General features: G+C 36.5%; 1 protein-coding gene across 2 annotated transcripts in view; it reads left to right on the forward strand.

The window, feature by feature from the left end:
* FAM210A (family with sequence similarity 210 member A) overlaps window positions 1-23629 on the forward strand; it is a 29249-nt gene extending 5620 nt beyond the window's left edge. For both annotated transcript variants that reach the window (XM_047090350.1, XM_047090352.1), the window contains 3 exons: window positions 11234-11720; window positions 17076-17187; window positions 21229-23629. In XM_047090350.1, coding sequence (XP_046946306.1) covers window positions 11266-11720; window positions 17076-17187; window positions 21229-21462 — 801 coding nt within the window. In that variant the 5' untranslated portion in view covers window positions 11234-11265 and the 3' untranslated portion in view covers window positions 21463-23629. The remainder of the gene's footprint in view (window positions 1-11233; window positions 11721-17075; window positions 17188-21228) is intronic.
* Window positions 23630-24535: the final 906 nt, after the last annotated feature.

The following is a 24535-nucleotide window of genomic DNA, read 5'->3' on the forward strand; positions in this document are numbered from 1 at the left end:
ACCTGGCTCTGCACTGACAGTGTGGATCCTGCTTGGGATTTTCTCTCTCTCTCTCTCTCTCTCTCTCTCTCTCTCTCTCTCTCTGCTTGTGTGCAAGCAGGTTTTGTCTCTCAAAAATAAGTAAACATTAGGGGCGCCTGGGTGGCGCAGTCGGTTAAGCGTCCGACTTCAGCCAGGTCACGATCTCGCGGTCCGTGAGTTCGAGCCCCGCGTCGGGCTCTGGGCTGATGGCTCAGAGCCTGGAGCCTGTTTCCGATTCTGTGTCTCCCTCTTTCTCTGCCCCTCCCCTGTTCATGCTCTGTCTCTCTCTGTCCCAAAAATAAATAAACGTTGAAAAAAAAATTAAAAAAAAAATAAGTAAACATTAAAAAAAGAAAGAATGACTTGTAGAAGTGAAGGAATTAGCCATGCAGACATCTGGAGAAAGACTATTCCAAGCAGAAGGAACAGCTAATGCAAAATTCCTACAATACTCTTTTTAACGTGTTGGAAGAGCTGTAAGGGTGGCCACCGTGGCTGGAGCAGAGTGAGAAGACAGAGTGGGTGATGCATTCAGAGAGGGAAGGGAAGGAGATTATGTGAGGCAAAAGTACTTATGCCCTTATTGTAAGAGAAATTGTAGAATTTTAATTTAATAGGAGAGATGATTGTATCTTTTCTATGTTATGAGGCTGAAAATAACGTATAAGAGGCTTGAAGAGATTGGGAAAGGTGTGGAATGGTCACTGAGAGGAAAGGGAAAGGGAAGCTGATTGGATCAGGAACCATTGTGGATTGTCACACAACATTCAGAGCCTTTCTCTGAGATCAGGTAATTTACCCTCAGTGTATGCTGGTACTAATCTACTCAGTTGCGTGATTTATGTTAGTGCTCAGCTATTGAGATGTAGTTGTAGGAAGAACAGATAGTTGGACTAGTTCCAGATTAGATTTTGTGGGCTGGTATTACAGATGGACAGAGTAGTAATTCAAGTAATGCACTATAGAATTGAAGCTGGATAAAGACTTCTGAGTGAAACCTGGAGGAGCTGTTACATTTGAAAGAAAAAAGGAGGTAGGGTGGGGTAAGGCCTTGGAACTAGAATCCAGAAGGTAAGGGAGTGAACGCTCAAAGTAGAGGCTGCAGAGGGTGGGATAGTGTAGTTTCAGGATTTCAGCTGTGGGGCAATATCAGATAATTTCAAGGTGGAATGCATTGCTAAAGAAGCTGGGATTTTACATGGGTCGTCCAAATGGAGTAATGGTAAAAGTTTAGATGAAGGAAGAATACAAACTTGATTTGGCTGGGTTGACAGATGAGAAGGTAAAGAAGGAAAACTAGAACTAATTATTGTTACAGCATGCTAAATGCTAGATGCTTAACATATTGTATCTCATTTCATTGTCATAAATACCATATGATAAAAGTGTAATTAACCCCATTTTAGGGATAAGGAAAAAAACTAAGTAAAGTAATGCCAGAAAAGTTGGAACTCAGATCTTTCTGATTGCAAAGCCTACTTTTTTCCCATTGCAATGGGATAACACCTGCCAGCCCAGAAAAGAAGGGAGTAGAAGTGGAACCATGTGGATTCTGGACCGGTGTTAGGATTACAGATCACCATGGTTTGCCTTGTGAAATTTAGATCCTCTGTAAAGACATAAAGATATAAACATTTTATGTAAATGAATATATTTACATGGTAATTTTGGAAAAAATCACTGATTTTCTATACAAATGATACATTTCACATTTCACACTGCTCTGGAAATCAATTATTAATGAAATTCTTTAGGAATTCACTAGGCAGCATGATTTAACTTTTCTTGAAGGTTAAGAATTTAACAATGGCTCCATCATTACCACAGCTTGTATATGTCACTCAGTTCTTGTATTAGAAAGCTCAAAAGCAGAATAGGTTGAAGGAGGTGGATTTTATAATATAAATTAAATTGAAGGCATCAAATGCATTAAGGAGGAGGAGAGTAACAGCCCAGAAAATACTACAAATAAACTTGCATGCTTTTACTTTTTCTAAGCATCAGTCAAGGTGTGATTAAGACAAGAGATTGAAATGAACAAATTAGAATATTAATCTATTGAAAGAAGCAAATTTGAGTGTCCTCCTGTTTGATAGTAATTGAGAGGGTTTGTATAACTAGAGGCAATTCTTTTCCTATCCCTTTTGTTATGTTTCAGCTTGATGAGTTCTACAATTGATCCCTTCCTCATACCTATTCTTCAGGTTAAAGCTGTACTAAATATGAGTTGTATCTGGCAAGGCCACATAGTGTACTTAAAAAAAAAAAAGTTAATGGGTTTTATTTTTTAGAGAAGTTTAGGTTTATAGAAACATGGAACACAGATAATAACAGAGAATTCCCATATTATCTAACCCTACCCCCACAGTTTCCCCTATATCTTGTAGTAGTGTGGCACATTTGTTAGAATTGAAGTACTAACTGAAGTCCACAGTTTGCATTAGGGTTCACTCTTTGTTGTACAATTATTTATGTAAGTTTTGACAAATGTATAATGACATTTATCCACCACTATGGGGTCATATAGAATATTTTGCTGCCTAAAAGGGCCCTATGCTCCACCTAATTATCTTTTCCCTCTCTCACTGTGCAGCCTCTGAAACCACTGCTGTTCTTTTTTTGTTTAATTTTTTTTAAGTTTTATTTATTTATTTTTGAGAGAGAGACAGAGAGAGTGATTGGGGGAGGGGCAGAGAGAGGGAGAGAGAGAATCCCAAGCAAGCTCTGTGCTGTCAGCAACGAAACACGGGTTTCAACCTGAGCCGAAACCAAGAGTCGGACACTTAACCAACTGAGCCACCCAGGTGCCCCTGAAACCACTGCTGTTCTTACTGTCTCTGTAGTTTTGTCTTTTCCAGAATGTGTTAGAGTTGGAATCATATAGTATATAGCCTTTCAGACTGACTTCTTTCACTAGGCAACATGATTCCTCCGTGTCGTTTAATGGCTTCACAGCTTCATAGCTCATTTCTTTTTATCAGTAAATAATAGTCTGTTGTTTGGAGGTACTCAGCATGCTTATCCATTCACCTAATCAAAGACTTCTTGGTTGTTTCCAGTTTGGGGCAATTATTGATAAAGCTGCTATTAATGTTTGTGTGGGAGGTTTTTCTGTAGACATAACTTCTCAACTTATTTGGGTAAGTACCTAGGAGTGCTATTGCTGGATCATACGGTAAGCCTATGTTTAGCTTTCTTTGAAGCTGCCAAACTGTTTTCCAAAATGCCTATGCCATTTTGCATTCCCACCAGCACATTCCCTCCACATTCTCACAAACATTTGGTGTTTGTTAGTGTTTTGAATACTAGTTATTCTAATAGGTGTGTAGTGGTATCTCATTACTGTTTTAATTTGCAACTTCCTAGTGACAAATGATGTTGAACATCTATTTTTTAATTGGCATACAATTGGCATATAAGGTATTAATTTTAGTTGTACAACATAATGACTCAATATTTGTATATATTGCAAAATGAGCACCACAGTAAGTCTGTTTAACATCCATTGCCATATATGTCTTCCTTCCCAGGCTCTGGCAACCACTAATTTGTTCTCTATATGATTTCAGATTTCTTCTTTTTTCTTTTAAGATTCTACACATAAGTGAGATCACATAGTATTTTTCTTCCTCTAGAGTTCATAATACATTTTTATCTCATCTAAGTCCGTATTCAAATGATACTATAATACTTCATGTGTAGTTACATGTGCCTTACTGTGGAGTGTTATCATAGGGTATTCTCAATTCCTTGTGACAACGCTATCTTTCATTTCACTTATGTGCTATTAATCACCTAACGTATTAGTACTATGACTTTAAACAGTTATCTTCTACATCAATTAATAATAAAAAAGATTTTGCCTTTGTTGATTCCTTCTCAGTCAATCTTTTTTTTTATGTAGATCCAAATTTCCATGTTGTTTCCTTCTTGAAGGTCAAGTGTATTGGCGATGAATTCCCTCCGTTTTTTTATTTGATAAAATAATTGATTTCTTTTCCATTTTGATGGGTAATTTTGCTGCATACAGAATTCTACTTTGATAATTTTTCTGAATGCACTTGAAATATTCACTTTACTCTCTTTTGTGCCTGGTTTCTGATGAGATGTTGGCTCTAACTTTATTCCTGCTCCCCTCTAGGTAAGGTCCACCCCCCACCCCCAATTCTTTCAAGATTTTCTCTTTGTCTTTAATTTTCTGCAACTGGAATATGATATGCCCAGATAGGGATTTTAGATATTTATCCTACTTGATTCTCAGAGCTTCCTGGACCTGTGGTTTGGTGTTTGTTAGTAATTTTGGACAATTCTCATGTATTATTACTTCAGATATTTCTTTTACTTCTTTCTTTGTTCTTCTGGCATTCCTACCATGTGTATGTTACAACTTCTGAAGTTGTCCCATATGCTTGGATGTTTTGTTCTGGTATTTTTGTATGTGTCTTGGTATGGGGAAAAGGGTGCATTTTTTTTTCCTCTTTGCATTTCAGTTTAGCAAGTTTCTATTGACATCCCTTCAGGTTCACTGATTCTTTCCTTGGGTATGTGGATTATAAATCCACCAGGACTTCATTAAAGGCATTCTTCATTTCTGTTACAGTGTATTTGTTTTGTAACATTTCCTTTTGATGCTTTGAATTTCCACTTTGCTTACATTGTATGTTGTTTACTTTTCCCATTCAAGCTCTTAACATATTATAGTTATTAACTGCTCAAAACTGTCCAAATTGAAGATGCTACATTGATTTTAGAAGTCATTTATTAGAGATAAATTGAGTCTTTTAAAAACTGACAGATTGTTGACATTCATGGAATTGAATTAGTTGAACACCCACTGGATGCCAGGTTTTGCACTAGTCCCTCTCACTATTGGGAATCGAGACAAACTCCTCTCCAGGAACTTAAAGTCCACAGAGAAAAAGAAGATTCCAATATCTACCTTTTCAGTGCAATTTTCTGTGTAGTTTGTGGGGTTCAGGGACTTCAGAAGGAATTAGTGCTGTGCTGTGACTTGCAGGAAAATGGTAGTTAGAAGAAGTAAACCATTTTTTTTAATGTTTATTTATTTTTGAGAGAGAGAGTGTGAGCAGGGGAGGGGCAGAGAGAGAAACACAGAATTCAAAGCAGGATCCAGGCTCAGCTGTCAGCACAGAGCCCGATACGGGGCTCGAACCAGTGAACCATGAGATCATGACCTGAGCTGAAGTTGGATGCCTAACTGACTGAGCCACCCACGTGCCCCAAAGTAGAACCATTCTTTATAGAGGATTTGTCTACTTTGTGATTTTGTTTTCATAAGGCATCTGTGACAGTGCCCTGTGGGCTGGAGGACTTGAAACAAGCCAGAAGACTATTCCTCCCACTCCTGCTTTAACCTGAGCAACTTTGCTTTGATTTATTTATTTTTATTGAACTTCCAAGTAAGATTTTGTTTGACAAGAGTTTTTTGAATTCACACAATAGAAAACTAAATCTTGCTATTGGAATTTTTTTCAACTGTCTTTTTAGTTAGTGTGTTATTTGGTATATAAAAATGGAATATAAATTACTTAATTCCTTTTGCACTCAGTTGTATTTCTAGTGCTGTTTGAATGTTTTAGTGTTCTAGGTTGTGAGGAACAGAAACATGTTCATATAATCTTAAGCAGTGTGGGTTTGGTTAGGATACAGAGGGAGTAAAGGAATCTCATGAACTAATTCATTTGCCTCATGGAACTGGAATTTGAGGATATAGCTTCTCTAGAATTTCAACAGCATTCTAACATTTGTGCTTTCTCAATGGCATTTGTTCCAATCCATTCTTTCTTCTCTGTCATTCCTTTAACTTGGCTTCTCTTTTTTTGGTTCCCACTGCTTCCTTATACTTTTACTCCTTTCTTTTCCTTTCTTTCTTCCTTCCTTCCTTTCTTTCTTTCTTTCTCTTTTTCTTTCTCTCTCTTTTTCTTTCTTTCTTTTGGTCTTTCTTTCTTTCTTGAGCATGATTGACATACAATGTTACATTAGTTTCAGGTGTACAAGGTAGTGATTTGACAATTCTATACATTATGCTGGGCTCCCGTAAGCGTAGCTACCATCTGTCACCGTACAACACTATTAATGTATATTGACTGTATTCCTTATGCTGTGTCTTTTATTCCCATGACTTATTCATCCTGAAACTGGAAGCTTTACTCTTTACCACTATGTCTTCATCTTCTCTTTGCCTCAGAATTGCTACATGAGAGACCGGACTTTCAGACATGTATATTACTGCTGCTTCATGCCTGGTCTTGAGCCTATCCCTAAGAGACTGGGTATTATTGGTTTGATTAGTACAGTTTCATATAGTTTTTCAAGTTTTGTGCCAGAGCCATCCTAGGCAACTGTTTTCGTTTATCCTGTATAATCCCTGTTCAGCTCAGGCACTGATCCTTAGGCTGTTTTCACTGTGAATAAGGGCAACAGACTATCTTGTTTACTTATAATAATAACTTGTAACATTTTATGAGCACTTGCTACATGCTAGTCATTTTCTGAACATTTTTACATTTATTTTCATCTCATAACCTTATGAAGAAGGTGCTATTATTAACCCCATGTTACAAATTGGAAACCAGAGCACAAGGGGGCTAATTAACTTGTTTATTAGTAGATAGTTTATAGTTATAGTGTTTTCAGGATGTGAACTTGGGCAGTCTGACCTCTTGGATACTCTCAGTTGTTAAACTCTACTGCCTGCTCACAAAAATTAAGTCATGACAGAATCAGTATCGCTACCATACAGGGTAGGATTGTATACTGAGAATTAGGCACCAGTAATCATATGCCATTCACTTGTAGTGTTAACAGCTTAATGACATAATTCTAAGGTGGAAAAGGATAGTCATAACAAGCAGTGTAATCGTGTCACTTTTCTTGGGTCCTGTAATGCATTTCATCATTTATTTCTATAACTGAAGCATAAGCAGTTTAGAACACTTCCTCATCTATAGATGTGAGAATTTCATATCTAGGGGTAGGAAATAACAGGCAGCTTTTGTTATATGCTAAGTCTCATGATTTAAAAAATGTATTACTGAAATTACTGTATTTCATTGGAAGAAATTCAAATTTAAGTTGTTCATCACTCCAGGTTCTGCATTTATATCTGAAATAGAGTCCTGTTAGTTCACAGCTTCTTCAGGCCACTCATCCACTTGTCCAGATATAACTGATTTGATCTGAGTAGTATTTATGAGGAGTAGCACTTCCATCATTGACCGATAACCGAAAACTTTTATCTTTAATTGAAAAGATGAACAGACTAATAAAATCCAGAAATGGAAACTGCCAGTGGGCTGAGGCCATTATACACAGGTGCTTGCTGTGAGACAAGATAACTCCTACCTTGCTTTGGTTTTATTGTTCCTGAAGCCTGTTCATTCCAGGATATGTATGATACTACTCAGTCTGTACTTGCCCTCTACTTTTACTTGGCATTCATCTGAAGTAGGTTTGTTCCTTGAAATCTAATGAGTCTTTCTGTGTATGTCGTCAGTATTGTGATCACTTTGGAAGTCTAGAGCTGTACTGTCAAATATGGTAGCTATTAGCCATATGTTGCCATTTAATTTAAATTAATTTTAATTTTTGTTTTTAATTTAAAAGTTAATTTTAAGATAAAAGTTAACTTCTTGGGGGGCACCTGGGTGGCTCAGTCAGTTAGGTGTCTGACTCTTGATTTAGGTTCAGATCCTAGTCTTACAGTTTGTGGTTTTGAGCCCCACTTTGGGCTCTGCACTGACAGTGCGGACCCTACTTGGGATTCTCTCCCTCTTCCCTTGTCTCTCTGCCCCTCCCCTGCTCTCTCTCAAAAATAAATAAACTTTTTAAAAAAGGTTAATTTCTTGGGCCCTGTATTTCCTTAGGGCACTTTTATCATGTGTCTTACATGTCTTAGTTTACTGAAAATTGGCACTGTTTCTTTCTTCTGGAAGTGGCCATATAGCTTAGTGACTAAGTTTGAATCCCAGCTCCTCCACTCACCAGTTGAATGATATTTCCTCTGTGCTTTAGTGTCCTCAAATATGAAAAGATGACAATAGTCCCTCCTTCATAGGATTGTTATGAGGATAATCTGAGTTAATACATGTAAAGTGTTTATAAAACTCCTACCACATATTAGGGGCTCAAAAATATCTTGATGATGATGATGATGATGACGGCAACAATAATGGATGATACCTTTGCCACCATGTTGCCTCTGTCACTGAAGCCATTTGCTGGGCCTGGAGTAATGATCCCCAAATTCATACTGTCAGGTGTGAACTGGCAGTAGGAGATTCTGATTTGTTAGGTCTAGATGGAGACCAGGAATCTGGTTTTTCAGATTACCTCTCCTTTCCTTCAGTATCCCCACCCTGCCATGATTCTAACATGTAGCCAGTTTTAGAAACCACTAGCCCAAATGTTGGCTTCTAAGGGAACATTACAGGGGTGTCTCTTAAAAATGTGATGCTAAGTGAAAGAAGCCAGTCACAAGAGACCACATAATATAATTCCATTTATATGAAATTTCCAGAATACACAAATATAGAGAGACAGAAAATAGATTAATAGTTGCAGGGGCTGGGATGGGGAGGAAATGGTGAGTGACTGTTCGTGGGTATGGGGTTTCTTTTTGGGGTGATGAAAATGTTCTAAACTGAGATTGTGAGGATGGTTTCACAATTGTGAATATACTAAAATTTCTTGAATTCTACACCTTAAATGAGCATGAGAATTGTATCTCAATAAAGATGTGTGTTTTTTTTTAATGGGCAATAAGAAGTGGGATAGGAAAAAAATATTCTTTAGGAGGGAGTAGTTAGGGAAACCAGGGAAAAGGGTACAAACTGGAAGCTTGGAAAGAGGCTTTTTAAAAATCTTTTTTTTCTTTGGGGCTCCTGGGTGGCTCAGTCGGTTAAGCTTTGAGTTTGTCTCAGGTCATGATCTTGCAGTTTGTAGGTCCAGTCCTGCATTGGGCTCTGTGCTGACAGCCCATGCCATCAGCCCAGAGCCTGGAGTCTGTTGGAATCTGTGTCTCCCTCTCTCTCTGCTCCTCCCCCACTCGTGCTTCTCTCTCTCTCTCTCTCTCTCTCTCTCTCTCTCTCTCTCTCTCTTTCAAAAATAAATAAACACTAAAAAAAATTTAGGGGTGCCTGGGTGGCTCAGTCGGTTAAGCATCTGGCTCTTGGTTTCGGCTCAGGTCATGATCTCATGGTTTCGTGAGTTTGAGCCCTGCACTGGGCTCTGTGCTGGCAGCATGGAGCCTGCTTGAGATTCTCTGCCCTTCCTCCACTCTGTCTCTGTCTCTCTCAAATAAAATAAAATAAGACTTAAAAAATAAAACTACTTTATAAAAAAAAAATTTTTAATCTTTTTTTTCTTTTATTCACAAACACACAATAATCTGATTATCTGAAAGTTAGTCTGAGAACTTGAACTCCTGGAAAACAGCCTTGTAAAGGAAGTAGATTTAAAAGCAAAACAAAGTCTTTGAGTTCAGAAAACACCACTAAAGCCACAGACAGGAATGATTCAAAGATAATGGTGCTGGAGAAAATTCTCAAATCCAACAAAAATAAAGACCAAAAAAACATAGTAAAATATTCAAAAGGAATTTTTTGTGTGTGAAAAATGAAGCCATACATATATTTGACAAATTTTAGGTTATAATTCCATCTGAGCTAATTCTTAGACTAAATGATCAGTTGATGCTTTTCACCTTTGGAATAGGCATAGCATAGATTTATAGAAAACAAAACAACTTAGGACATAGACTGTAAGAAAGCACAATAAGACATCCTTAATGCTTGACTTTTCACAACAAATAAGTCAATTTCATAAAAGTAATTAAGGACTTAATCATTTTTCTCTGTGGTCTTTCTTAGTTATTTAATATTTAAGTCATTATTTGAAGCACCTATTATCATCCCTGTAGTTTTTTGTTGTTAACTGGTCTGATTCTTCAGATTGTTACTTGTCATTGACTTTGCTTTTCATTGTAGTAATCTTCAGTATCCCCTTTAAAGGTTTCCTGGGAGCCTATTTTCAGATATGCAGTTTCATTTCATAATTTATTTACATTATGTTGTTGGATTATCAGCGAGAGCCTAATAGAAGCTGATGTTAATTTTTAATTAGGGATGAGTCAGGAGATTATATGGGGACAATTCATTAGTGGATATTTTTATATAATGATAGACAGCTTTGTACCCCAGATAACAGATATTCATGTGAAATGGAGTATCTGTATTTATTAGAGTGCTAACTCAAATACTGTTGACTTATTTAGTGTACAGTTTAAAAAATAAGATCAGTTATTCACAATGTAGTAGAAGTAGTAAGATTGCTGGTGTGGGGTCAGGGTGGAGATTAGTGGTCAGGTGACACTCCCTGATATTAAAGGGAAGGGAACTAATTTGCTATATAGTAATGCATATTGTAATTCTGTTTAACCAGTGGGAGAACCTATGTCTAGAGAAGCTAAGTAATTTGCTCAAAATAATAATACTGTTAACTCAGTTGTGTCTATCATATTCCAAAGTCTATATTCTTTTAAAATTACATTATACTGTCTTTCTGACAAAAAGTTTTAGACATCTGGAAACTATCTCCTCATCGGCGAAAGCAATTAATTTAGTCTAAAGGGATTAGAGAATAAATGGTACTTGTATCAACTATTTATCAGACCTTAACAGTTGTAATAACTTACATGATGCTTGTTCACTTACAAAAGCACTTTTACATCAGAAATTTCATGTAATTTCTATAACAACCCTGTGAAGTAATCCTCATTTTACTAGTGAATTTAGACTTAAAATGTCAAAGGCGATTGTATAGAATTATGTCCCCACAACATGAGGGCCCAGATTTTTGTTTCTGGATCTTATGATTTTTCCATTATACTACACAGCTTCTTTGTAGAAAAACAGAAGTCCTACAAACATCCCTTTTGTAGCAATAAGATAACCTCAGAACATTATCCTCTGTGATGTCTGCTGGACTAGCTTACTATATCCTATTTAAATGATGTATTTTAGTAATGTTTTAAAATTGTGATATGTTAGAACTACATACCTTAACATTAATTTCTGTGGATTTGGTAGCAGTGTCTGTCCTTTATTTCCTAATAGTTAATTTACTTTTAAGTGGATTGGTTTAAAATGGAAATCTATGTATAGTCTTAATTTTTTTTATCTGGTCTCTGTAGAAGCCGAAATCCACTAATCACCGTTCTTCAAAATGCAATGGAATGTATCGAGGTCTATATTCCGACTGGCACATAGGACATGCATGGAACCACACTGTCAAAACATAAAGGGACAATTACTTTTGTATAAAGCTGAATCCAGAGTAGTTTTGGTACAGGGCCCTCAAAAACAATGGCTGCACTTATCAGCTGTCCAATGTGTTGCAAAGGAAAAGAAGCCATTTACTGCTCATCCACCCCAACCGGGGGTCCTTCACCATCAACAGTGGGAGCAAGATATTTTATCCAAGAGGGTTATATCATCCAATGCCACATCCCCAGGAACTCCTTCCGAAAGAAAGGAAGAGCCTGATCCTTTACAAGACAAATCTATTAGTCTTTATCAGCGATTTAAGAAAACATTTAGACAATATGGAAAAGTTTTGATTCCAGTACATCTAATAACTTCTGGTGTTTGGTTTGGAACATTTTATTATGCAGCCATAAAGTAAGTTTTTGCTTGGTTGAGCACCTTTCCCTGTTTTATCAGAATGTTAATCTTCTTAATTGTACTAATGAAAGCCTTAAATAGTTTTAATGCTTTGATGTCTTTAACTGATGACTGTTTGTCATAGCTGTTTTTGATATTTTCTTAGCTAAATTTGCTTTGTGTGTATAACAGGCATTATACTAACATTTTAAATGGTATCATCTCATTTAATTCTCATAACTATATGAAGCAGGTAGTGTAATTATTCCCATTTTATTAATGAAATTAAGCAATAGTAAGTCAAAATAACTTAGCTTTTCCCAAAATATTTTGGTGGCTTATTTCAGAGCCCGTGCTCTTATGCTCATCTGTCAATGTAAGAGAGTTCAGAAATTTGGCAGCACCGTGAATTCTATACTTCTGTATTTCTTGAAGTTTTCATGAATATAAAAAATTACCTATTATTTTGCCTTATGTATGATTTTGGTGGGAAGTTAATATGATATTTTTGCCAAAACCTGGCTAATACCTGTTGCAGATACAAAAATAAACAAATTGCAGACTTATGTTTTAGTGTTACCCACATCTGATAAATGTCAAGGTAAGTCTTTTGTTTTAATCAGAAGTTAATTTGTTGTATACTTAAAACTAAGAGTGTAGATCTTGTGTTAGGTGTTCTTACCACCACTAAAATAAACTTTTAAAAATAGTTAATTTGGTGGGCCTAGCCTGTAGGTATTGTAAAACACAAAATTTCTAAATGTGCTTTTCTTGTTAAATATAAATATTCTTCCTTTCTTTAAGGTAAGTTATTTACGGTGTTTTAGGAGCAGGAGCACACATTGAAACAGATCTCAATGATTTCCAGTTTGTTTTTGCCACTAGTAACCAAAGCATTTTGATGCGTGTGTGCCTGTTCTTTGAACGTACTGTGTGGGCTTTTCTTGTAGTGGCCTGGGCTATAAGAGCTGAAGGAGCTCACCATCCTGAGGGCAATGAAATGGCCCGATGTTGTACACTACTTTGACATTTTAGTAAAATCTCCTATGGCTCTAGAATTATTTTATTCTTTTTAAAAGTCCACTGATATTCAATATTTGGTTTTATTTAATGGTTTGATATTAAGGTATTAATAAAATATGTCATTTTGGGGACAAAGTTATTTTTTACAAACTAAAAGATAATGAAGACTACTTTTGGAAAACACAGGATTAGAGGTGTTTCTTTACAAAAGTTCTAAAAGGGTTTTTTACCTTGTGTAGTTGATGCTGTTCTGATTCTCTTTACATCTTTCTCTCCATTATCTTCCTAATATTCAATTATATCCTTCTTCATCATGTATTATTATCCTTTATAGAAGATACTTATATGTATACTTAATGGAATTATCTTTCTCATTAATGACATTTTTATGAACATGTGTAATATTTATGGAAATCTTCAAAACTGCCCTTGGTTTAAATCATGTACCATTTTGAATAAAAATTATTATAGGATCTAGCTGTATTTAATTAATGTGTACATATCAAATGTTCTTTTTTGAACTATTGAGGGTTTCCTGATGCAGTGCTCTGGAAAATGATATGAGTGATAGTTCTGTCCACTTATAAAGGGTTGCCCTTTATAAGCATTTGGCCAGGAGGCCTTGGAGGGAGCAATTTATGTTTTTAATTAATTGAATATGAGGTCTCATTTGGACTGTTAAAAGGAGCACTTTTGTTCCTTTTCCTTTTCCTTACCTTCTTAAGTAAAAGAGTTCTATAACTGAAAAAGCAGACCCCAAGTAACCTAGTGATGTGAATAATTACGCTTAAGACTTTTTCAATGTTGTCTGGCACTCAGGTGGTTGTGGTGACATTCTGTTGTTCCCTGTGTGTGCATTATCTTCTCCCTCTTTTTCTGCAGAATGGTTTGTATATAAACGTGGTGGTAAGAATATCCACTTTAAAGTCATGTCCCTTTATCCATCACAATTTGCCTTTTGGCTGTTTGTCAGCATGGGACTGTGGTTGCCAGACCCACCACCACTGCACTGGTCCAGTTCTGTTCTACCATCACACAGTTAATTTCAATTTTGTAGGATGTGTTGCTTCCCAGAACAGTTCCTAATGTTTTTATTAAATCCTATGCCTTCAGAAAGTTGATTTCTTCTAAGTAACGATCTTATCACAGGTAATACTTACAAAATAAGGATTGAGGATATGTTCTAATGGCAGTGTATCTTTCACTGCGATGTGGTTTTATTACTAGATTGAAGTTGATTGTATTAAATATAGGTTTTCAATTCAACTGACGAGATTGGCTTTATTTTTTTTTTGTTGTAGCTGGGCAAATTCTCTGTTATTTGCTTATTACCTACTTAACTAGTAAAAGAAAGGGAAAAAATAGTTTGTAACTTGGAAGATGGGCATTTGACATCACACTGTGTTACTGACCAGTGTTTGTTTTAGTCACTCTGACAACTAGAATTATTACCGCTTTTCTAGACATCAGAGAACGAAATGCCATTCTGTACTTAGTTAACTCAGTGATAAAGATCTTACACTTCTGAAACATTTTATTTCAGGGAGATCTAAATTGTATATGTTAATAGATTTTACTTTAAGCTTTGTTGTCTGTTCTATCTGGCAAACCTTGCAGAGATCTTACACCTTCCAACCAGAAATGCTCTCTGATCAAATGTAGCTTTGTGAGGATGGTTTTGTCCGTAGGGCATCATAGTGAGGTGCCTCGTGTTTTAGGCCTTAAGTCTCTAAAGTTACAGATCCATTCTGAGGCAAAATCCTGCCTAATTTTTACTGCATTTTATATGTACTGTGAATGTGTTTATGCCCTTGCGTATTTCTTCATCAATTGAAACATCCATAAAGCTGGCAGTTTGTGAAGCACAGATTTCTGTCAGACCATGGAAACTTCCAAGTAAAAAGTGACAAGTAGATATTACTATTTAAATCAGTCCCTCATTAGTATTTCGTATACAGCAGTTCCAAAGAAAATGAGAGTTATTTTTATTCTTAAAATAATGAAATCATCAAATCAATATTTTAGAATTAAATAGAACCAAGTATTTACTTCTTAATTTTATAAAAGATACTTGTGCAAGGTGTCTGAGGTAATTATTGTTTGATCTTTATGATAGGTTTTTTTTTTTCCATCATTCAATTTTGTCTGATTTTTGGCCAAATCTTTGTCTTTTTTCCCCCTTCATGGTTGCTATTAAATAGGGAGATTGTACATACTGGGCTAGGAAATGATTAATTAAATAATTTTATAATTGTATTGGTTCTAGAATATATAATTAGCATATTCTGGTGCATTGTGACTTGATTCGATCCACAGAATAGCTAAGTCCTTGTAGTACTAAGTCTTGCTTTAAGTGGGATTCTGTCATTATCTAAGAAAGAGATTTGAAAAGGAACTGATGGTGGAGAAAGAAGAAACCAGATTGGACTTAGAGTCGACTTCATAAAACTTTTTAAAGATTCCTTCAGTTATCTGCTTTCCTCTTATAGATGATAGGTAATTTTCCTTGATGGTCAGCCATATGTTCTTGAGAGTAGTCCCTGATTTTGTAGTATTATAGTGAAGTCATAGAGGGTTAACAACTTTCCCCCAATTAATTAATCTTTTTAAATATTTATTTTTGAGAGAGAGTGCAAACAAAGGGGCAGAGAAAGTGGGAGACAGAAGATCTGAAGCGGGCTCTGTGCGGACAGCAGACAGCCTGATGTGGGCCTCAAACTCAGGAACTTCGAGATCATGACCTGAGCCAAAGTTGGATGCTTAACCAACTGAACCACCCAGATGCCCCAAATTATTATTATTTAAAAAAAAAAAATTTTTTAACGTTTATTCATTTTTGAGAGCCAGAGAGACAGAATGCGAGCAGGGGAGGAGCAGAGAAAGAGAGAGGAAGACACAGAATCCAAAGCAGGCTCCAGGCTCTGAGCTGTCAGCACAGAGCCCAATGCGGGGCTCAAACCCACAAACCATGAGATCATGACCTGAGCTGAAGTTGGACACTTAACCGACTGAGCCATCCAGGTGACCCCAAATTATTTTTTTAATATTAAGAATAAATTAGGATTTTGCTAGCTATTATATATTATACAGGATACAGCTATCCATGATAATAATGGATCTAGGCAATTCCCTTTCTTAATTACAAAAAGAAAGGATATCTATACAGTGGAACACACTGTGGAGCCTACCTTAACCAAGAGTCACGATACCAGCGATGGGACAAAGTGACATCATGTGGCTTCTGTTATGATTCACTGAGACAGACAGAATTAACTGTGCAGTTTTCCTGTTGAAAAATGTTTAACCTGAACCTGATCAAGAGGAAAAAATCAGACAAATCCAAATTGAGGGATATTCTCCCATGCAACAGGCCTGGATGCTTCAAAAATCTCAGTGTCAAAAACTATCCTGCTGTCTTCAACAAAAAGTTCTGGGGAGTACTTCTAGAGAAAAGGAGACCAGAGAGAAATGACAAGATAGTGATTTAAAGGACATGCTGGAACAATTCAGGAAATTTTAATATTAAATAATATATTGTGTATCATTATATACTCATGTTATATGTTACATTTCCTGAATGTGATAATTATGTGCATGTAGGAAAGCACAGAACAAGAACCTTGTTCTGATTTAGGAGTCAAGGGTCACAATGTCTGTAAAACAACACACAGTGATAGAGCAAGAGTGTGAAAGAGCACACACCAGTATGCGAAATGTTGATAATCAGGGAAACTAAAAATAAATTAGAGCTTATCAGTTCATATTAGAGACTTTGCCTGCTGTCCCTCCCTCCAAAAATGTGTTGCAATTTATGGTAATTGCTTCTTCACCTGCCTTTTAAGCCTGCTAATAGAATAGAGGCATCCTTTTAGAATACCCATAGAATTATTTCTTCTTTGCATAATAACACAAGTGATACTGTAGTATTGCTTTTACAATAATAGTATAACCTGACATAAAATTTTAGAGGTGAAAAGCTTAGGTCTTGAAGTTTGAATTGGAGCTTTCTGAGAAAGTGGTATTTGATTGAGGAAACTAAGACCAGGTAAATAATTCTGGTCCTTTATTTCCTTTTAGATCACATAAAGCAATTAATTTAACTCAGCTAGATCCTTCTATTTTTTTTTTAATGTGGTAGTTAGGGATGACCATGTGCAGAAGCCGCAAACAGATACAGTACAACACCGATGTTCTGTACATGTTCTTATAGAGTGAAATCACAGTGCTTGATAATGCAGAAGTGACTTTTAAACAAAATTTGGTTTTGGTGTTTTCAGAAAATTTTTTGAAAATATTTATCCCTTTAAGTTTGTGTGTACATATATCTAAATTACTTTGTTTCTTTCTTAGAGGAGTGAATGTCGTTCCTTTTCTAGAACTGATTGGGTTACCTGACAGTGTAGTAAACATTCTGAAAAATTCCCAGAGTGGAAATGCCCTAACAGCATATGCCTTGTTTAAGGTAAGTACAGTTGTAAATCAGTTGCTCTTCACACTTAACCAATGACCTGCTCAGTTCCTCATAAAACTCCATATTAGTTCTTTTGTAACTTAAAATACCAAATTTCATGTATGTCTAATGGCTACAGTTTAAAATGTTTTTTAAGTTTCAAAATTTTAAGTATGGGGCGCCTGGGTGGCTCAGTCAGTTGAGTGTCTGACCAGCTCAGGTCATGATCTCACAGTTCGTGAGTTCAAGCCCTGCGTCAGGCTCTGTGCTGACAGCTCAGAGTCTGGAGCCTGCTTCAGATTCTGTGTCTACCTCTCTCTCTGCTCTTCTCCTGCTCACATGCTGTCTGTCTCTCTCAAAAATAAATAAAGATTAAAAAAATTTTTTTTAATTAAAAATAAAAATTTTAAGTATAAATAAAATGATGGTTTAGGAAGAAGTGCCTTGAAAATAGGTAGATCATTCCTAACCTGTTGTGATCACACAAATGTGAAACAAATTTCCAGAAGTCATCTTTTTGACATTTCTCCCACTTACAGTATATTAATTTTCCTTATTCAGAGATCCACATGCCACCTGATTTTTAGTGATATTTAGCATTTATTTTTACAGTTTATAATAGTTCTTCTTAATAAGTAAAATAATAAAGTTTAGTTCAAATTGTTTTATGGGATAAACCTAGACTTAGTAGCATTACATATATTTCATTTTAGAAGTTTATAGTTTTTAATACCTGTTCTCTGGATTTGAGACAATGACATCTTTATAAATAGAGTTTCTATATCTATTGGTCTTTATTTTAGAAAAGGAGATTCATTGTGAATTGTGGAAATTAGCCATATTAATCTAATTTTTCTCAGTTGACAGTTAAGAAGTTCTATATGTCTTCATTCTAAGAAAGAAAACAAGTAGAAAACATTTGGAAACTAGATGTTACTTTAATTCTGTTGTATAAAAATGCTTAGAATTATGGTTTTATAGTAGTATAAGTATCATTGTTTTGTTCTGTCATCTTCATTAAAATCCTCTGAAATCTTGGGAGATTTCCTTTTTTATTGTAATTTTGACCAGAGGTCTAACATTTAATTGCTGAGTTTTTCAACATTAAAACTTATTAAATTCATAAATTATCAAGTTTCTAGTTATGGGTATGATTATTATTTCCTTAATTATAATAGCTCCTTATCCTGTGCTCCCATATTATGTGTGTTCATATCCTGGTCTGGTGTTAGGGTTTTTTTGTTTTTGTTTTTTTAATGTTTGGTTTCTCTATTTGATTTTAAGAGCCTAGAATGGGAATTCAGAGTCATTTCTTCTTTCTCTTTGTTTTCGCTATGCCTGGTATTGTGCTTTGTTGGCACATTAGTGCTCAGTACGTGTTTGTAGGTTGGGATTTGAAACATGAACTTGTACATGTAGTTAGGTTAGTATCAGCAGTGTTTCCTCCCTCTCACTGTCCCTCTGAGGTGGGAAACGTGCAGGGGATTCTCCTGGGTATTTTCTGTAACCCACAGTTTCTCAGGTGGAGTAACAAAGACTGAGATTTATTGCTTCAATAAGGCAAAGCCCCTTTCAAAAAGAGGTGTGGCAAAGAGGAGAAAAACAACCTGTGTGTGACCTTCTGGTACTGACTGTGACACACTCCTCAGCCCGCTAGCACTGTCCTGAAAGTGCACCTTTGTTTGAATTGACAAAAATTTGTTGAGCCCCTACTGTGTGCCAAGTGCCATTCTAGGTACTGGGAATAACTAATTCAATAAAATGGCACAAAGTACATGCCCTCATGGAACTTACATTCTAATAGTGGGTGGCGGTTAAGCAAAGAAAGTAAAGTTCACACACACACACACACACACACACACACACACACACACACGGTGTTTAGATGATGGTAAATGCTCAGAAGAGAGAACAAACCAGCAAGAGAGGATGTGTTTGTGTTCGGGGTTTGTTTCTGGTTTTTGGTTTTGGTTTTGTTTTTTTCAGAGGGATGGTTGCAGAAGGTGAGGGAGTTAATCAGGCAGTTGTATGGGAGAAGAGCATTCAAGGAGGAGAAAGCCAAGTGCAAAGTCCTGAGGCTGCAGGATACCTGGCGTATTTGAGGGAACAGGAAGGAAGCCAGTGTGGCTGGAATGAGTGAACAGTAGAGAGGCAACAGAGGCCTTACAGGCCACTCTGGCTTTTACTCAGAGGAGATGGGAAGTCACTGGGCAATTTTGAGCATCTGACTTGTGTTTTAACAAAATCATTTTGGCTGCTGTATTGTCTGTATATATAGCAGGGCAAGTGCAGAAGCCCAGAGACCTAGCAAAGGAGGGTTTATTGCAGTGGTGTGTGCAAGAGCTGATAGAGGCTAGGACCCAGGTGGTAGCAGAAGAGGCACTAAGTAGTAGGTGGATTCTAGATATGTTTTGAAGGTGGAGCTGATGGAATTTTTTAATGGTTGAATGTAAATTATGCAAGAGAAAGGAGTCGAAGCTGTCTTACAGATGTTTGGCCTGAGCAACGTAAGAATAGAGTTGCCATTTCCTGAGATGCAGACAGCTTTAAGAGGAGCAGGTTTGGGGTGGGACCATTGAACACCATGAGATCAGTTTTGAATAAATGATATTTTGAGATCCTATTAGACGTGCAGGCAGAAATGAGTAGGAGGTTGTATATACTGGAATTTAGGGAAAAGGCTCGGTCTGGAAATCTAAGAATCATTAATGTATAGATGGCACTACAGACATGAAACTGGAAAAGACTGCCAAGGGAGTGAGCGAGGCAGAGAAAAGGAGTGCAGAGACTGAATGCTGCCCCATAGTGCTCAGAGGTAGGCAACAGGAGGAGGAATGGACAGGTAGGACTGGAAAGTGGCAGCCTCTGAAGCTGAAGGAAACCAGGGAAGTGAGGGCATGGCAGCCAGTTGAGGGCATGCTCCAAGGAGTAGATGGGGGCAGGGGGCTATCTCCATTGGCTCTAATGGTTCACAGGCCTCTACAGTGACTATGATGAGAGGTGGAGGGTGAACGCTCGGTTAGAGTAAGTTCAAGAGAGAATGAAGAGGGAAGTTGGAGGTAGAGAACAGAGGTGGCTCCTTCAAAGAGTTTTGGTACTGAATTTTGACACGGAAGCCTCAGAATGTGATATAGACTCTCTCCACTTTTGTGTTGCTCTTTGACCAGTTTGTCTGCTTTTTAGCTTTAGTCCTTAAATCTCTGGTCAGAGTTAAACCTGTGTGTGTCTGCAACATATGTACCAACTACTTTTTTTGGCTTTCTGGAAGTTCCCAGTTGGGATTCCAGACCCAGGGTGGGTTGTAATGAGAAAGTAGCATAAGGCCTGGAAAAGTCAAAGGGATTTGGAAGTGAAACTAAACTAAATTCAGTAAAGAATAAACATTTGGCTCATGTTTGCCTCTCGCCCATTTGAAGTAGTTTGGTTCTGGTTTAGTTCTAGATGCACAGTCTATAGATTGGCAGGGTTTTTAAGGAACAGAAACATTTGCATGTTTGTTGTTCGTAGTGGTCCTGAGCCATCCTTCTCATTTCCCAATGAGCATGTCCCCACGTTCACTAGCACATGGTTATAGGCCCCAGTGCTTCTATTGCAAATACTCTGTAATCCTTGGGGCGCCTGGGTGGCTCAGTTGGTTAAGTGTCTGACTTTGGCTCAGGTCATGATCTTGTGGTTCGTGGGCTTGAGCCTTGTGTCAGGCTCTGTGCTGACAGCTCAGAGCCTGGAGCCTGCTTCAGATTCTGTGTTTCCCTCTCTCTCTCTGCCCCTTACCTGCTCATACTCTGTCTATCAAAAATTAAAAAAATAAACATTAAAAAAATATTCTGTAATCTTTGGGTCAGTGCCTAAGTGACAGATATTTGTGAAATGCATTTACAGAAGAAGCATCCCTTGTTAGGAGGGTAAACCATGTGGGCTGTAACTATGTTGGCCTGATCAAGCAATAAAGTAATTTATGCTGTTTGGCTATTACTAAGAATTTTAATTTCAAATTGTTTTTGCTTAAGACGATAATCATGATTGGCTGTTGATCTGCCTGTATTTTCTCCTCAGATCGCAACACCTGCCCGATATACCGTGACTTTGGGAGGAACCTCCTTTACTGTGAAGTATTTGCGTAGTCGGGGCTACATGTCAACACCACCTCCTGTTAAGGAGTATCTGCAGGACAGGATGGAAGAGACCAAGGAGCTTCTCACAGAGAAAATGGAAGAAACAAAGGATAGACTCACTGAAAAATTACAGGAAACCAAAGAAAAAGTTTCTTTTAAGAAAAAAGTGGAATAGGGTGCCTTATATAACAAGTGACAGACAATTTCTGCACTTTAACCCTTTGGAGACTGCGCAAAGATACATGTTCCTGATTATTTTTTTGATTAGCTGCCAAAATATACCAGTTCTCTGAGGGTTAAAGACCTAAGATACCTTTTTAAGGTTAAATATTACTAAAAAAATCAGTGTTCTTTTGGGAAAAAAAAAATGAACCCAGGTTAGAATGAACATCAATACCATTAAGCAGTGGTTAATGTCTAATAAGTCAGATCTCTTTTTCAGGGTCTTCAGAATCATATTTGCTTTGTGTTTTGTTGCAACTATAATATATGCAATTGGGGCAGTTGACTCTTGAATACCTGATGTGGCCCTAGACAGGATGTTAACACTGGGTTTTCATCTTTATGTTATACATTGAGCTTTTAACTATATTCATTTCTCAATGTGGAGACAAAACTATTATCAAAACTGCTAGTGAATAAGAGGATGTTTAGTGTTTCTGTAAACACAGTATATAACAGTTACACACCAGTTAAAATATACACTTAATATGAAGGAAGTTCAATAAAAATGGAGTCATACATGTGTAAATAAGATGTATTGGTTATATGTAAATGAAAAATTGAACCTTTGAAAATGATTTTTACCTGAAGCTTGTCATAATCAAATTTTTTAAAACAAATATATATGGCCATATACACACCTAGAGCATAAATCTCTACTGTGAGTCATTTGTGTTCTCTCTCAACTTATCTTTCAGAGGAAAAGTGAAAATAATACTACCTTAAGTTTATTGTTGAAATCAAATATTCTTAAGCCATGACTCAAGTTTGTGGTTCTCAAGCAGATACAGGTGTGGGAGGAAGGAAAGTGCCATTAGGTTGTCCCAGAGCTGAGTCACTCCCCCTGCCACGTGGCAGGCCTTTGTCTCCACAGGCCAACACTCTCTCCGTGTCTTTGTTTCAGAGTTCATGTTCATTTCATTGTGGAGTAAATTTTTAAATTGTAGCTGCTTTTTCCCTTTTAGTGAAATATCCTTTTTTCCTTATATTGAAATATGCTTGAACATTTTACTTGAAAATTGTTTTAATAGCAAAGCTATCATTAAATTAATCTGTTTGGAATGAAATTCAGCCATTGTCAGGAGAGTTGCCCTGATTGAGTGCATTTGAGGATGTGTGTGTCTGTTTCCTTTTGCTCTAACTGCTTTTACTTAAACTCTAACCCTTGAGTTGATATTCAGAACCTCTTTCTAGACCATCATTGTTTTGAGTGATATGATAAGGCAAGAGAATGTCAAAGGGATTACAAGAAACAATCCTGTGGGGATCACTGCTATGGGGCAGGATTTATGTATTAAATATTTAGTTTGGCCAAATTTGGAGAATAAGTTAAAGGAAAAAAGGCTTACATATGATACATCTAATCATTGTATTGGAACATTTTATAAGTTAATATGCTGTGTTTAGAATCTTTCCTTTTTTGTGGGGGAGGCAGGGTGGAGCAGCGAGGGGGCCACTGTTGCTCTACCACACACACTTTTATTTGCAGAACAGTTTGGTCTCCTGATACACAATGGAACCCATGATTTCAGATTGACAGCGCATATTCAAATCTAAACACAGTTTACATGTTTTAGCTTGCTAATTAATCATATTTTGAAGATATTAAATGCTATTAACAAATTTCTTATTTTTTTTAACCACTTGAGACTATGCCTGTGTTTTAAAATCTTATATGAAACTTTTCTAAAACAAATTACTTTTATTTTTCACATTGCACAGGGCATATTTTCCAATAGGGGTAAATTTGGGGTTCTTAGAAGTCAATAATCCTAAGATTTGCTTTTCCTGACTATCCACTTTTTGTTCAATCCATTTGAATTTTGTTGCCCTCCAGTGTCATTATTGTGTTTATCCAGTTATAGAAAGTGAGATACTGATGAGTACTTTGAAATTGTTTAGTAAAATATTATATGAAATATGAGTTTTTTTGTCATTATTTGTCATCAGGAATATTTGTATCCTATCAAATGCTGTTGCTACCATATTGCTAACCTAGTCTTTAAGGGAAGCTACAAATAGCTTAAATGGGGATACTTGTAAATGTTTGGAATATTAATAGCACGGTAACAGAATATAGTAATGTGCATCAAGTTAAATAAATTACTGATATATATATATATATACACACGTGTGTGTGTGTGTGTGTGTGCATACACAGTAAATGTATACAGTTTGTTATACATAGTAAACTCCATTTCATTTACAGTCAACTTTGGATTAATTTGCCCCTACTTTCTGTGAGCAGTGAGGCAGAGCAGCACCCCAAGTCTGATATGCATATCTGTCTTTAAGATATGTTGACAGGATAAAGAGGGAGCTATGACTGAGATTTAACTTACATACTTTATATATAAAGTGGATGAAAAGGGTTTGCTCAGCAAATTAACAAAGGACATGAAAAATAGGTCAGGCAAGAGACTTAGTTTTTTCAAGAATAATAGCAAAACCAGCCTTTTAAAGTACCAAAAATATCTTTTACTGAAACAACCTTTTGCATACAACAGTGTACTGTTTAGATTTCAATGAAGTAGAGAAAGAATGCATATATTGAGATTACCTTTCTCCCAGTAGTGAACGTAATAAAATTATGCCTTCAAATGTAATCTTTGATTTATTTTTTTGTTACAGAATATACCCCCATTTATTTACAAATAAAAGACCCCACTGTAGTCTTTATGCTCCAGGATGAAATGGAGCTATAGGCTGTCCTACTTCAGTGATCTTAGAAGGTAATTGCAGGAATTTGAAAGATCTTAATAGTTTGGGCTGAAGGTGTCTTGGGAGGAAAGAAGCAAGTATTAGACACATCTAGCTTTATCCTGTCTTCTTTCCACTGGGTTCAGGCCAAGCCTCAGGATTTCTTAATCCATTCAGGCATTATAAACAAGGCCACTGTATGGTAGAATATGGGGATGATGATGAAATGGACAGGAAGTGATTTTAACAAATGAGGCAGAAAAAGCGAGTGCATCTTGCCTGATATTTTTGAAATCTCATTTTTGTAAAATGTATTTGTGAGATAC

The sequence above is a fragment of the Lynx rufus genome, unplaced genomic scaffold (assembly GCF_022079265.1).
Source record: "Lynx rufus isolate CCGP_SWC_20201006 ecotype Redwood Valley unplaced genomic scaffold, mLynRuf1.p SCAF_29, whole genome shotgun sequence".
Taxonomy (NCBI): Eukaryota; Metazoa; Chordata; class Mammalia; order Carnivora; family Felidae; genus Lynx; species Lynx rufus.